Source organism: Cricetulus griseus, chromosome 5 (assembly GCF_003668045.3).
Source record: "Cricetulus griseus strain 17A/GY chromosome 5, alternate assembly CriGri-PICRH-1.0, whole genome shotgun sequence".
NCBI classification, from domain to species: Eukaryota; Metazoa; Chordata; class Mammalia; order Rodentia; family Cricetidae; genus Cricetulus; species Cricetulus griseus.
In genome coordinates this window covers 16746288-16762198 of record NC_048598.1, presented here as the reverse complement: position 1 = coordinate 16762198, position 15911 = coordinate 16746288, and the positions used below count along the sequence as shown (strand labels likewise).

Below are 15911 nucleotides of genomic sequence, written 5' to 3'. Positions count from 1 at the left end.
TTAAAAACAATATGATTTAGTAGCTAATCTTATGTAGGAATTCTGGTTTATTTTATCCCTGTTTCTTTTTAAAAAACAAACTCACTTTGTGTATGTATGTGTACATGTACTGGAAAAAGCAAACATATGGAAAATGTATACATAAAATTAATCCATCTATGACATATATATTTAACTATGTTAGACGCAAAGTTCTGTAATACCAATGCATTCTTGACCTAAACCTAGAAATTTGAAATAAGTGTATTTCATTGTTCTGTAACCATATAATATTAATTGACATTCACATGTCTGACATCAACCCTATGTAAAACATATCAAAGGGCTCAAGGTCTATACTGTATTTATTTACCATAAATATTCATATGCCTTAGACTAAATACCAAAGTGGGTATTTTAGCTATACCAAGTATCGTATACAAGTTAAATCCAAAGAAAGAAGAAAACCAAAAATTAGAACAGAAATCAATGAAGTATAAAATAGACAATTGAGAAAATAAAACCAAAAGCTGAAACTTTTTAATAATCAATAAAACTAATTGGATGGGTCTATTTGTGTTGAATAAATGTACTTCTACCAGTTTTTATATCATTTTAAGTGGCTCTTCACATAAAGATGCTGTAATGATATCAAATGTGTATTTACTAAAGATTATACTACTGGTATTTACACCTGAAACATGTCATTTGTCACATTTGATACCTCTGTACTGACATCTACTCCAAGCTACAACACTGCGTCCAGTTTGGACTGCTCTGACACTTGGCCATTAAACGGTCTATTCATTGTGATTTTCCCCCAGATTTTATTTTAGGTGAGATTCTTTTTTTTCCCCCAAGACAGGGTTTCTCTGTGGCTTTGGAACCTGTCCTGGAACTAGCTCTTGTAGACCAGGCTGGTCTCAAACTCACAGATCTGCCTCCCGAGTGCTGGGACTAAAGGCGTGCGCCACCACCACCAGGCTTAGGTGAGATTCTTACAAAAAACAATCTATGTATATTTTGTCCACAGGCATTTCTTAAAGCTTATGCTATTTATATTTTATGGGATAACCAATGTTAGTTTTGGCAGCTGTCTGTGTTCTTTTATATCCTACATAAAATGCCTCATGGTGAAAAGAAGGCAGTAATTATGATGTTGAACCAGGAGAATGTCTAGTACATAGTTGGAATGCATCTTTCTTTGAACCAAGTTAAAAAACAAGCCACCATTTGAGTGTGATAAGAAAAACACCAACTTGACAATCCTTAGAAAGCCGTTTTTAGCTCTCATTTCTCCATTGGTGTTCCTGTTACATGAAAACAATCACAGTCAATAACATCTGGATAACTGCTTTCAGTCACTCAACTCTTCAACTACAAATTATAACTGGATACTAGAATACCCTGCCTGACTCAGAAAGTCCCATTACAGCATCTGTACAGCATTTCACCAGAGAGTTTGATAGAAGTTATAATAATCAATCCTAAAAACAATCTCCATTCTTGACCATCCATGTTTCCCAATATTTAGTACCACTCATCTGCATTCTTGTTCATTTCAAACCTCAACCTTCATTTCTCACCCACTTTATTTTCCTTTTCGTCCTATAGAGGAAATCCATCTATACTCTGACTCCCTAGAGTCACACTCTTTCCTGTTCTCACTCAAATGTTGGTTCCTTAGAGAATTTTTCTTGAATCAAATACTCTTCGTCTTGCCTATCTCCTTATACTTTTAGACTAAAACCAGATCCTATTTCTTTAAGTTATCTATAGAATCCATACTCCCTCTTCCTTTCTTGATGCCTTCATTCTATTCTCCGAGGACGCTGAAAGTTAACATTCATCATTGTCGTGGTTTGAATATGAATGGCCTCCATAGACTCATGTCCTTGAATGATCAGCCCATAAGGAGTGACAATATTAGAAAGTGTGATCTTGTTGGAGGAACTGTGTCACTAGAGGTAGGCTTTGAGGTCTCAGATGCTCAAGCCACGCCCAATGTGGCATTCTCCTCTCACTGCCTGTGGATCCTGATACAGAACTCTCAGCTCTTCTCTAGCACCTGCCTGCATGCCCCTATGCTTCCTGCCATGATGATAAGGGACTAAACCTCTGAAACGGTAAGCCAGCCCCAAGTAAATGTTTTCCTTTATAAGAGTTGCCATGGTCATGAACCCCAACTAAGATAATCATTGAGACAGACTTTTAATGGGATTTTTTTTGCTAGCCTCTTCTCCCTATTGCTACACCAAGAAATCTTGAAAAGGTCCCTGGTCTGCACGCTATTTCTTTATACCACACGAAGGAGCAATGCTGTAAAGCAGGTGTTCTATGTTAACAGGCACCGCCCACCATTTGCATCCCGTCTCCTTGTCTCTCCAGTCAGGCATGCCACTTATCACTGCTCTATCTTTCCTTAAACTGTTCTTCCGCCCTTTCTTAAATGTCACAGTTCAATTATTTTCAGTATTTCCTTTATATGAATGTTATCAAAGCCAGAAAGGTCAATGACTGAAGTGTAGAGCTAAAGTCAGCCTTAGGATGCAATAAAGAAAAACTCACAGAAAACACCAGGTAGATGCATGGACTTACATTAAATGGTGAGTTTATAGCATTGTCAACCACTTCTAAGCAGTACTGTTCAGAGTTTAGTGGTGTAGCCCTATGGTGGAGAGCTTACCTAGCAAGCATGCAGCCTGGGTTTAATCCCAGCACTGCAAATATCAAAACATTTATCAATAAAGCAAAATTCATAATTATCATATACTGTGATATTTATCATATGAAAGAAAAAAATCTTAGAAAGCAGCATCACAGAAACCGTGAGGGGAGGAAAAGCCTGCTGCAGAGTGTGGCATAGTTACAGCTGAAGGCAGACAGGATCTTTCTCTACACAGCCCTCAACAATAAAACAAGAGAGACAGAGGCTAAATGAAACCAGAAACACAGAACAACTCACAAAAGAGGTAGGCAAAAAAGACCAACTAAAAATCAGCCAAACAACTGTATCAGTAAATGAATTATATTTCATTAACTCATATGTCACCCAGTGAATAATGCAAGAATAAACTACATGCTAAAACAGAATCTACTTATTTATAATTTAAATAGATAGAAGTATACTGATGAGAAAAGACATATCACATACACAAACACACACCCTTATATTCAGTAAGAAAAAACAATAACGAATCCCATGGATTAATTCATCAAGATGTAAGTATCCTAAATTTAAACGTATATACAAGTTGACAGTGCAAACTCAAAGCACAGAAAGTGGCCTTGCACATGGAAAGATGTGGGTTTGAGTAGGATCACTGAAAAAAAATTAACAAATAAACAAAACCAAAAAAGAAAGGCAAAATTAAAAAGATGTTTACAATTGTGGCTGAAGATTTCAACAACTGCTTGTCAGTAACTGATAGTACCAGTACACAGAAGATGCTGACGACATGAACTGCACCATCTGCCATCTTAACAGAACATGTGTCCCATACCCATGGAAGCATCTTGGTAAAAACATGTTATAGAGTAAAATCAGGCAGATCTGTTGTCTTCTCTCTGCTCTACCCCTGATAATTTAAAGTTTTTTTTTTTATATTTTAAACTTTGTTATAAAAAATGTCACACTAAAAAGTCAAACAACAAAATTAACCAGGCTCAAATGAACTTCTATAGTTAGAATAGCCATTTGGTTTTTCCTCATCCCCTAATATTTAGTTGTTCTTTTTCTTCTCTCTACATTATATATAAATAAAATATTTTCTAAATGAAAATGTACTTTAAAACCAAAAGACAGACACAGAAGTCTCCAGAGCAGTGGTTCTCAACCTTCCTATGCTGCCAACCTTTCACACAGCTCCGCTTGCTGCGGTGACCTCAAACCATAAAGTTATTTTTGTTGCTACTTCATAACTGCTGTTATGAATCATAATGTAAATATCTGTGTTTTCTGATGGTCTTAGATAACCCGTGAAAGGACTTTTCAACCCCCAAAGGGGTTACAACCTACAGTTTGAAAACTGTTGGCCTACAGAAAAACTTTGTGCTTAACTAAGTACATATGTCAGTAACAAAAAAAAAAAAAAAAAAAAAAAGGTTTCAAAAACAACAATTATGGTTCTAACCTATGGCAACTAGCAAAGTAAACCCAAACACAACAGAATGACAAAATAATCAAATGGGATTAGTGATGCAACACAACGGTAGGGCACTTCCCTAGCACATGTAGGACCTTGGGTTCCAAGCGCTCACACACACACACACACACACACACACACACCACAATTGAGAAAAGTCAATAAAATCCAAATTAATTTGATTCTTTTAAAATCTGAGGCTGGGGGTTAGAGAGAGGGCTCTGTGATCAAGAGAAATTGCTCTTCTTGTAGAGGATTGGAGTTTGTTCCCCAGGCCCCAAAACATACATGGCAGCTCACAACTGTTGGTAGCATTATGACCTCCATGGAAACTACACACCCATGGACCCTGTACTACTACTACTACTACACACACAAACCCACACGCAAAGTATTTATACATGCAAACAAAACATTAATTCACATAATACTTATTAAATACTTATTAAAATTAAAATAATAAAATAAAATCTGAGGCCGGACTAGTTAGTAGTGCATACCTATAATCCAAGTACCTGAGGAGGGAGGAAGCTGAGTTTGAAGGCAAGACAGGCTACACAGGAAGACCCAGTCAAGAGCAGGAAAGAGTATGTAGACCATACCAGCAAACACCCTGCCAGAAAAGATCCTAAAATGATCAGAACCTTCGATGACTCAAGTGGCTTATCCCTTTCTGAAAAGGAAGCAAGAGGCATTCCCAGAACAGAGGACTGGCTCTCCCTTCCAACCTGCCCCTGTGTTTCCCTGAAGGCCTTTACCATGCTACAGTTCACTTTCATTTTTTTGAAGAGAATGGCTTAGAGCTGGCTTTAAGATGCTAAATATGTCATCTATACTCTGTCACAAACATTTAGAAAGGGGTAGAAAAAGGCAGTTCTTTGTGAGTTCAAGGCCAGATTGGTTACCATCATCAGTTCTAAGTTACACGGAGATATACAGTGAGATTCTGTCTCAAAGAAATTTTAGTTAGAAAATTAAGCATTAATTATGGACTAATAAATGAAATAATAAACACACAAAATTTACTAGTAAGTAACAAAGTACCCAACCTTAAAGATGAAATACCTAATTATACATGTTACATATTTTTAATTTTTACTATATTTATTTATTTGAATGTGTGTAGAGGGTTTGCATGTGGCACAGCTCATGTGTGGAGGTCAGAAGACAAATTGCAGGAGTAGGTTCTCTTTTTCCACTATGTGTGTCATGGGGACTGAGCTGAGGTCAGCAGGCTTGGAGACAAGTGCCTTTTAACCACTGAGCCACCCCACTAGACCAACTTACACATTTTAAAGATATAAAAATTTTCAATTTTAGTTTATTTCATGATTCATATTTACAAAACACCCAACTTCTTACTAACTTTGTTAAAATCATTGCAGTTACCAGGAGATCTGAAACTTGGTTTCTTACTTATTTCTGCTATATGAACCCAGAGACAAAACACTGACGTGTGCTGTGGTAAGGTTGTCCCTGGATATATGAGGTTACCTAAAAACAACAGCTGCTTACCTGACAAATACTACACCTAGAGAAGGTATGAATGCATGGTACATTTACTCTTCATAGAAACTTGACATTTTTGTGCTTGCATTTCTTGTAATGTGCTCTGCACTTACTTCTTTACATTAATTTCATAAAGTTACATTTTGGCAGCTTCTGTTCTTGTCCAATGTCTATTCTCACAGGATGGGTATCTGGCTATCTTCACTGTAGGATCATCTTTACTCTGAATATATGTATCCCAGTAGACAGGCAAGGTGTTTCTTTATAGAAACACAGCTTGGGTTCTAATGCTTTCTCCAGTATTGCCAACAGCCATTTAATGTGAGCATCTGAATACTGCTAAGGAAAGCCATGCTTCACACAGAAGTTTCCTTGCAGGGCTGAGAAGCCCCTTCTGTAGCTTAGGAGAGCCACAATGTATCCGGATCACTGCCTCTTATAAAAATGGTACTTTCCTTCTTTCTAGTTTTAATTATCTTTACTTATTTTGCATGTGTGGTACTAGGGATGGAATGTAGGCCCCTATACATGCTATGCAAGAGTCCTGCCACTGAATCACACCTGCCCTCTTGTTTTTGGAAAAAAATACTTCATGGACAGGGTATATTAAAGGGATGACATTAAGCTGCAGTTTATTGTTTTATATTCCAAAGAAAGTCCCTGACTGCAGGGAACCATGGAGGTGGCTTGGCCTAGCTGCCTTGAGAGGCATGCATCCTAAGTTTTTCAGGTTAGAGTCCACGGGTCCTGATGCGCAATGTGCCTTCCAGTTCCTCAGACACTGATGCATGCCCTAAGGCAATGAAGTGTTCAGGCTGCTTTGTGTTTTCTCTGTTTTAGTAGTAAAGGAAACATGGAAGCTGATAGGACAATTGGTCCTACACATTAATCTTCTGTACTCTGTATGAGTTGCAAACAGAATACAGAAACTCTGTATTCTGGCAACTACAACTGTATTGATCCTGGCAATTGCTATTACATTCTGTTTGTACAAAAAGTGTGATCGCTTTCAATAAAATTATCAGAGCCTCAGTTGTGCTGTGGCTCTTCCAACCTGGCCTGATTTCATTCCTAGTGGCCGTATCAGGAAACCTTGGCCCGATAAGTAAGTGCAGGCACTTACACTGACCACGCAATATTTCTAGTTCTTTTGTAGTGTAGAGGATAGCTCACAATTTGCTAGGTACACATGTATCTCAGAAGGATCATGATCTATGATATAAAGTGGATGAAGTTATCTATATCAAGTCAAATATTCACTGCTTTCAAAGTGCTCATACATGTGCTTTCACATGTGAGGAACTCAAAATATGTGAGTTTGACTGAAGTGAAGATCTGAGCAAAGTGTTTAAATGGACTATTATTTTAAATGCTTAAATACAGAAAAGGGAAGAAAATTACCAAATTTCCCACTGCCAACAACATAACATAAAAATGAAATACCAGTCATTCCCCATGTTATTTGTACTGTCATCCTTTTATGGGGCTCAAAGAGGACAGTATTTGGCACAAAACAAATATTTCAGATAAAAATAAAGAAATCAAGAAATGGCTAGATTAGACAAAAAATAGATAAAATATTAAGTAAATTACTGAACTACATCAAAATTTGCCAGTAAAATTTTCTATCAAGAGCTGGAGAGATAACTCATTCATTAGGTAAAGTAACTGGCACACCAACATGAGAACCTGAGTTCAGATTTCCAGCACCCACATAAAAAGCTAGGCATGGTAGCACGCAGTGATACCCCACAGCTGAAGGATAGAGACAAGCACATCCCTGGAGCTCACTGGCCAACCAGGCCAACCTCATCAGTGAGCTCCAGGCTCAGTGTAAGAAAATGCAGAACACATCTGACTTCACCCCCCACCACCACACACACATACAAAGAAAATTATGGAAGCATTTAAAAATCAAAATCAGTATCTGTATTAACAGCATCTGAAGGCACAGTAGAGTACTAAAACTGGTAGAGGCGGGCATGTGCTGTGCATCTGGACACAGCATTGTGAGGGCCCGCCCAGAGAACCACTGTGGCTGAAGGCAGGCCCACAATTTACAGCAAGCTCCATTACAGTCTGAGCCAAGTGTGACACACAGTCTCATCTCAAATAATGAACAAAAACCAACAGGAAATATGCACATAACAATAAAAATAAAGATACTTAATTGGTAGCAATCACTTCTGTGGGAAATAAAGTTATGTTACAAGTAACAGAGAGAATACAAATAAGACCATAAAACATTACGTTGTTAAATACAGAAACTGTCTGCAAATGGTTTTAAAAATAAGGATTTATATATTTGAATATGAAATGATTTGAATTAAAGATTTAAAGGCAATTTTTTAAAATTATTTCTTTTTTTGGCTTATCTAAAGGAAAAAAATACAAAATGTCTGGTACTTTATTTATTTATTTATTTATTTTTTTGCAACTGGAAGAAATAAGGCTGAAGAAAAGACAAACTCTTTGAAAGTCTTTAGAGGAGTTTCAAGAGGCACAAAATTTAAATAAAATTTGTGCTAAGAAGTTTGGTCATCATTTGAACAACAAAGTAAAACAGACAGTGTCATTAAAGTCTATCCCTATAAATTTCTGCTGTGTACAGTACTACAAAAATACTTTACCTTTTTGTCGTATACATCTTGCCAGTTTACACCAGAAAAGAAACTATGCCTCATGATTTCTTTTGCATCATCTGGCCCTCCACCAAGGCTGCGAGGATAGAAATAAAATTAAATGAATGCAAAATATGTACGTAAGTCATACAATAAAACTTATGTGTATATAAAACTTACAGTGTTTTTAATAATTTTAAAATACGTAGCCTTAAAAATAAAATAAAAATTAATTTTAATGCCTAAATTTCCCAAACATATTACTATGTAAGAACCACCCTCAGACCAAGAAAGAGACAAACTTTGGAGCGAGGCCTTAAGGGGCAAGCAATTCTGAGAGAGGGGGTGATGAACAAGTGACCAGTACTCCAACTCTCAAGTAGAGATAATGCAGCCCCGGTGGGGTGACAAGATTTAGAAATAGATGGGCAGCACCAGGTATAAGAAAGGAAGCTATAACCATTGCTCCCTTTTGAGTGAGTCAAAATGTTCCTTTGTTAATGTAAATCCTGAAGTAAACAACTGGTTAGAAGAGTATCTGTGATCCTAACATGGTTAATCCCAATACAAGAGAGGCTGAAACAGACATATCAGTTTTAGGTCAGCCTGGTCTACACAGTAAGTTCAAGGCCAGCCAGTCTACATAGTGAGTCCAGAACACCCAGGGGCACAGAGAGAGAGATCATATATCAAAAAGAACAACAACAAAGCTATCTCTGGAGAGCACTGTTCCAAATAAAAGCTCAGACTGCTTTCATATCTCAAAAGAATTGCACAGAAACAATATTGTTACCTATGAAATATCCTTACAGTTGAATTTACTACGCAATTCAGAATATAAAATAAAAGTTAGCCGGGCAGTGGTGGCGCACACCTTTAATCCCAGCACTCGGGAGGCAGAGGCAGGCAGATCTTTGTGAGTTCGAGACCAGCCTGGTCTACAAGAGCTAGTTCCAAGACAGCCTCCAAAGCCACAGAGAAACCCTGTCTTGAAAACAAACAAACAAACAAACAAAAACCAAAAAACAAACCTGACACAGCTAATGGGTACATGAATAGCTTTGCTGTGAATTGCAAGAGAGCCTGCTCTAGGATCTACAAAGAATTTCATAAATAAACTCCACTCCAGAGATGGACATTAGATTGTATAATATAGCAGAGGTCTTATCTGGAACCTTCGGTCTGGTGATTTTGTATTGATTTCAGCTTTAGAATCTGATCCCTATAGTCACTGGTTTCCCAGGTAGGCTGTCTCCTTTGGTAGACTGTCTCTCCCTGAGACATAGAGATCAGTACTGAGTTAACAAAGTCATTCTAAGCTTGGCTTAAGGGACAAGAAAAGCAAAAACACCAAAATATTTATTTCTGAAAAGAATATTTCAATGTATAACTCTAACCAGTTTGCATAAAAATCAGAATTCTATTTTCTTAAAAGTTTATAGTTTGTTTATAGTTTACAATATTCTTTACATTTTATGTGTACTTGAGAAGGTACATGAAGTAGAGAAGTTCTACAAGTTAAAAAAAAATCAATCTGGATTTAATTATTCATTTTTGTATAAAGCCTTGTTCTTTTATAATAATTAGCTTAGGACATAGCTAGAATGTTTGTAAAAAATATATAAAATACTGCCCTTGAATGCTATGCAATCCTTGAGATTACAGTTGTAGATTTCATTTTCGTTTCTTCAAAGTGTGAAGCTATCAAAAATTTTAGTGTCAATGACTTCCTAATACACAATGCAAATTCTTCAAAATGATGTCAAAATACACATTGAACTTATTTATACCTAACACCATTAGACTTCAACATCAGAATACCAAATAAACCTTGAGCTCCCCTGTGTTCTTTACTGTGAGGAACATCACAGAATTCCCATTTTCCTACAGTATTAACCCAGCATGATGGGATGATTTTCATGTCAGTAGCACTGGAGAATAAACACATGCAGAAAGAAGGGTCACAGAATAACAGAGAATGAGCTTGGGGCTGACTAATGGGGGTTTGGCCATGCTCCATTGAGCATGTGGGCAACACAAATTGGATATGCAGTGTTCTCCTCTTCTTTCTTCCTCCTCCTATGTTGTTCAGGCTGGACTCTAACTCTAAATCCTCTGGCCTCTGCATCCTAAGTGATGGGTGCATCGTCTCCTACGGGAGAGAGGTCACAAGGGTGTGCAGGCAGACTTGGGAGGACTGGGAAGTGAGTGTGACTGGGGTGCATGATGTGAAATTCTCAAATAATCAATAATCAGCAAAAAAAATATGTAGAAAAAAAAAGGACAACAATGGTTAATCCTTTGGGAGAACTCGCAGAAATTCAGTAAAGGATGTCAGAAAAATTCAGGCGTCACTTAAAAGTAGTTGGATGAAAAAAGAACTCTCATTATCTGGCTATGTTCAAAGCCTTCTGGAGGCTATTGCTGGCACTATTTGCTTCCTAGAGTTAAACTGCTATTTCCCAGGTTTCTTCTCCTGCCTCCAGTTATTTACTTCCCAATGTCAGTGGGCACCAAATCCACAGCTGGCCATTCTTAAACATTGACTGCATTTCTCCCAGAAGCTCACTTGACATTTCATGTAGGTTTGTCAAAGCAACCTTAGACTTGGTGTGTCGAAAGTTCTCTCAGCATTCACCACCACGAGCTTCCGCCTTTGTTTGCACTCCCTAAATTAACCACCCTGACTGAGCACTTCTACAATTCCCCACACCAACTTCCTTACCATTTCTATTTATTCAAAACTGCATTTACTGTTTGTTTTTTAATCTTTGCTTCAAAAGAACCTACTTTCTTATCTAGAAATTTCTGTCCACTGTTTATCTTTAAGATATGATCTCCCTGTGTTGCTCAGGCTGGCCTCAAACCCTAACCCTCTTTCTTGGGCATCCTAAGTGATACATCTGCCATACAGGTTTGTAAAGTGTTCTGCTTTCCTGCTCTGCAGTACTCTGATCAGACCACTCCCTGGCTGCCAGGGCTGCCCTCTTATCACAGGGGTCTCATTATACCATCTCTTTCTTTAAAGCATTCTTCTGGTTTCTCATCCTTCCCCAAATAAAGTTTATTTTCTAAAAAGCATGAGATCCTTACAATCTAAACACCTGTTTCATCTTTCAATGGTGCCCAACTCATACTCTGCAGTCTCGTCAGTGGACTTTTCAAATGCCATGTTCACATGCAATTCTAGCTGTATTTCACATGCAAATGCTGGCTGAGACCAGCTCAGGTTCTCAAATTCTCTTAGGCTGGGCTAATGATTTCCAGAGCTCATAGTTTGGCCTAAAAATATGCAATGTAGGTTTGTGCCCTTTGTTAGTCTGCAGATGTCTAGAAAGATATGTTCATGGATACATCTTTGCATCCTCAGTACTTTGATGCAGCAGTACAGAGGCTTGACACATTATATAAAGGAGCTTATAAGCCTAAGAAAATATGCATTAGGGTCCTAACATTCTTGAAATTTACCTAACACAAATTCCAAAGTTCCTAAGTTCCTATTATATACTATCTGTAAGATTGGAATGAACCAATAGAAGATAAATTAATGGGGCATGAATAACACAAATAAGACTTTGTTACAGACAGCCACTTAAAGAGACAACCACAGAACAAAGAGTGACCAAAGTTATCTGGAAGAGTGAGAAAAAAAATGATATCAAAATTCACTGCCCTTGAAACCAAGACAATTATTAGATTCTCCCCCACACACTAAAAAGATGAATTAGTAGGCATAGCTCTGCTTAAAAACAACCTTTCAGCAAGCTCTGCTCATTACCTAACTGTGAAATAATCACTTTAAATGCAATACACTTTAAATGTAAACCTATACTGAGGAATTGGTGCACCGAATACAAGATACATAAGAAACACTATGCACCCATCAGGAAATTTGGTTTTCTAGTTCTGTTCCACATGAACTTTCTTTCAGTGAGACCACAACAAATTACTTACCTTCTGTACATGAAATACTTACAGTGTCCACACATCTACTCTGGAAGGTCTCATAAGAGCAAACTAAATAAATCATAGGAAAGTACCCAGGGGGAAAACAGGAAGAAAACTATTTTACAAGTCTAAGGAAACACCTCAGTCACTAAGATCACTCAATATGACCCTTGAAGAGTCTTCACAAAACACAGTGATGGGAGAGGACATCTTTCCCTCACCCATGCCACTCCCTAGTGAGGTGCACACCTGTGGTGAGGGGCACACTCATACCACCAGGGCCAGTAGGGTTGGCCCTGGTGGTATGAGTGTGAGTGAGCCTGATTTGAGAACCTGAGAGCAGGACACCAGGACCCACTTCTTGCTATAGGCTGCACTGGGTAACCTAGCCTAGGCCATCAGTGATGGAGAGCTTGGCGGTGTTAAAGACGGGGAAAAGCTAGCAAGCAGACCAATCCAACTACCACCCAGGCCCTGAACCAGGGCTATGAGTTGGCACATCACAACATCCACCAAATCTATGAACTGTTGAAGCATGTGAAGGGAAGAACATATAGATCCAAAACAGTAGGATCTCTGTGACACAGGACAACAACAGGGTATCCAAGAGGATCTCCAGTGAGAGTCCATTGTCAGTGGTGTAGCAGACGCCAGAGGCCTTGAGCAAGACCCAATGACTTATGACAATAACACTTGCAAGTAATGATGAAGATACTAAAGGGTAAACTGTGTGACTTAACAGGCCACACTGCAGTTTCCCTAACAAGACTCTTCTCTGTGTGCGTATGTCTGTCTGTCTCTGTCTCTGCCTCTGTCTCTGTGTCTCTGACTCTGTGTCTCTGTCTCTGTCTCTCTCACACACACACACATACACACATATGATAGGAAGGGGGAGAAATGCAGGCACTCTCTCAAATTATGGGGCATTTTATAAATAAACCATTTCACATTTTACTAGTGAGTATATTGTGAATTAATACATAAATAGACAAAATACAGAAACTGAGCAATAAAGGCTATAGAAGAATTTTGGTCATAACCAAAGCTATCTGTAAAAACAAAATTATAGTGTCTCACTTTTACAGCAATTTTTTAGCCATACCTGGAAAAAATTAAGTAACAAAAAATAGAAATGTTTACTTAGATTAGAGGGAAGAGAAAGTAGAAACAAGCCTTTCTCCCTATGATGTGAGTCAGAAGATATAAAGCCCCAGAAACTGAAAGCAGAAAAGGGAACTACCCCCATGCCTATAAGATCAGGCTTTAGGGTAACTAAGACATTGTATACATAAAGAACTTCTCAAAATCCGTATTTGGAAAGTTTGTATAAAACTTTCAAGTTAGGAAAGAGTTGATGTGTTTGTAGTCCCCCAAAGAAAGGGAAAGAGACAAGAACCCCTGAGCAAATTGGGAGCACGCGGCCGGGGGGTGGGGTGGGGGGGGTCTAGGAAAAAGAGAAGAGGAGTTGGGGAGGAGAACAAGAGGGATCAGGAAGACTGAGACAGGTGAGGAATAGAGGAGAGCAACAAAAGGGATACCTTAATAGAGTGAGCCAGTATAGGTTTAAAGAGAAATCTGGCACTAGGGAAATGTTCAGAGATCCACAAAGATGACTCCAACTAAGAATCTAAGCAGTAGTGGAGAGACTACCTTAAATGCCCTTCTCCTATAATGAGACTCCTATAATGAGATTGATAACTACCTTAATTGCCTTCATCCAGTACCTGATTGAAGCAGAAGCAGTGATCAATGGCCAAGCACTGAACCATACTCCTGGAATCCAGTTGTAGAAAGGGAGGAGGAATGAGCAAAGGAGCCAAGACTGTGGTGGAGAAACCCACAGAAACAGTTGACCTAACCTAGTGAGAGCACAGAGACCCCAGCTGTAAAACTGGGGAACCAGCACTGGACCGAACCAAGCCCTCTGATCCCCCATGGAAGGTCTTACTATCCTTGGGGAGTGGGAAGGGTTGGAGGGGGCTGTGGGGGGCATGGGAGAATGGGAGGGTGAGGGAATGAGGGGGATTGATATGTAAAATAAGATTGCTTCTAAAACAAAAGTTGATGTGTTTGAAAATGTTATAGATTATAAACTTAAAATTAAGTCAGTATCTCAGTGGGAAAATGTCTACACCAAATGCAATGCTTCCCAGAGTCAGTTATATTTCAATTAACTTTCAATTCATGAACTCTAACGAAGTTCATCAGCAATGTATGGATTGTTAACAAAGCTTACCGTTTATTGGGATCCTTTATCAAGAGCCCTGAAAGCAATGATTTTGCATCTGAAGAGAGTGTTCGGGGAAATTTAATGTCTTCCATTAGTATTAGTTCAAAGAGTTTCTCATGATCCTGGTTGTAGAAAGGCAACCTCCCACACATCATTTCATACATGACAACACCCAGGCCCCACCAGTCTACTGCTCGGCCATAGTCATTATCTTCTAATACCTAGAAGTGAAACCAGCAAAATGAATTATTAATTATTATTGTTAGTAGTAGTAGTATGAGACACCTTCACTATATGGCCTTGGCTGGCCTTGCTATGTAGACTAAGTTGGCCTCAAAATCTGTCTGCCTCTGGAGTGCTATGCCCAGCCCATGTACATTAATGGTTAAAGCATTATTCAAAAGAAGTGAATTTTATATAAAAATGAATACCTCTTCAATTACTTATATGAAACAGTTAACATATATTCAGAAACATTCAATGTACAAAAAGCAAAGGTCATGAAAATTTTGTTAAATGAATATGAAGTACATCCATATCTACATAATCAAATGAAAAGCATCAGCTAGTATGTTGGCTTATTTTATTTTAGGTCTACTGCATTTCACATTCTGAGTCCCTCCAACAATTTAAAATTAGGCCAAGCTGGTGAAAGATCATATCCTGTGCATTATACATTTTTCTTTAAGAGGGCTGGAAAGCTGGCTCAGTGGCTAAGAGTACCTAGAAGATTTGGGTTCCTTTCCCAGAACCCCATGGCGGCTCGCAGCCATCTGTAACTCTAGTTTAAAGGGATCAGACATCCTCCTCTGAGCTCTTTGGGCACCTGGTGCCCATGATGATGCACACACATACAGAGAGACAAAAAATTCATGCACATAAAATAAATCCAATTTAAAAAAGGCAATAATACAAACCAAACAGTGAAAGATAAAAACACCAAAACAATTTAAAGAATGATCAGTATAGAGTATGTCAGTAAAATAATAAATGAGTATCAATATTGATTGTTTTGAAATATATATTTTATATCTAAAGTCCCAGAAACTACAAACTTTAGCCAGGTGTGGTGGCACAGCACTCAGGTGGCAGAGGCAGTGGATCTCTGAGTCCAAGGCCATCCTGGTCTCCAGGAAAGCCAGGGCTACATAGAGAAACCCTGTCTCCAAGAGAGAGAGACAAGACAGAGATGGGGGAAAAGAAGAGGAGGGAGTAGACGGAGAGACAGAGAGGAGAGACAGAAGCTGTGGAATCTTTGTGTTATATGTCCCTATATATATATATATATATATTATATATATGTATATATGATGGGGAATGTACTGTGTATGTTTATCTTATTGATTGTTAAATAAAGTTCTGTTTGGCCAATGAGACAGCAAGTTAGACAGGGCTAGCAGTCAAAGAGGATTCTGGGAAATGTAGTAGAGACGTGGTGATCTTTTTCCCCTTAGCCTCCTCCACCGGCAAGAGAGGGCG

At 38.4% G+C, this 15911-nt stretch overlaps 1 protein-coding gene across 1 annotated transcript in view; it reads right to left on the bottom strand.

The window, feature by feature from the left end:
* Positions 1-15911, bottom strand: part of Akt3 (AKT serine/threonine kinase 3) — a 208483-nt gene that overhangs the window by 12639 nt on the left and 179933 nt on the right. The window contains exons 11-12 of the mRNA XM_027418888.2: positions 14439-14653; positions 8264-8351 (exon numbers count right to left, since the gene is read on the bottom strand). Of these exons, the coding sequence (XP_027274689.1) occupies positions 8264-8351; positions 14439-14653 (303 nt within the window). The remainder of the gene's footprint in view (positions 1-8263; positions 8352-14438; positions 14654-15911) is intronic.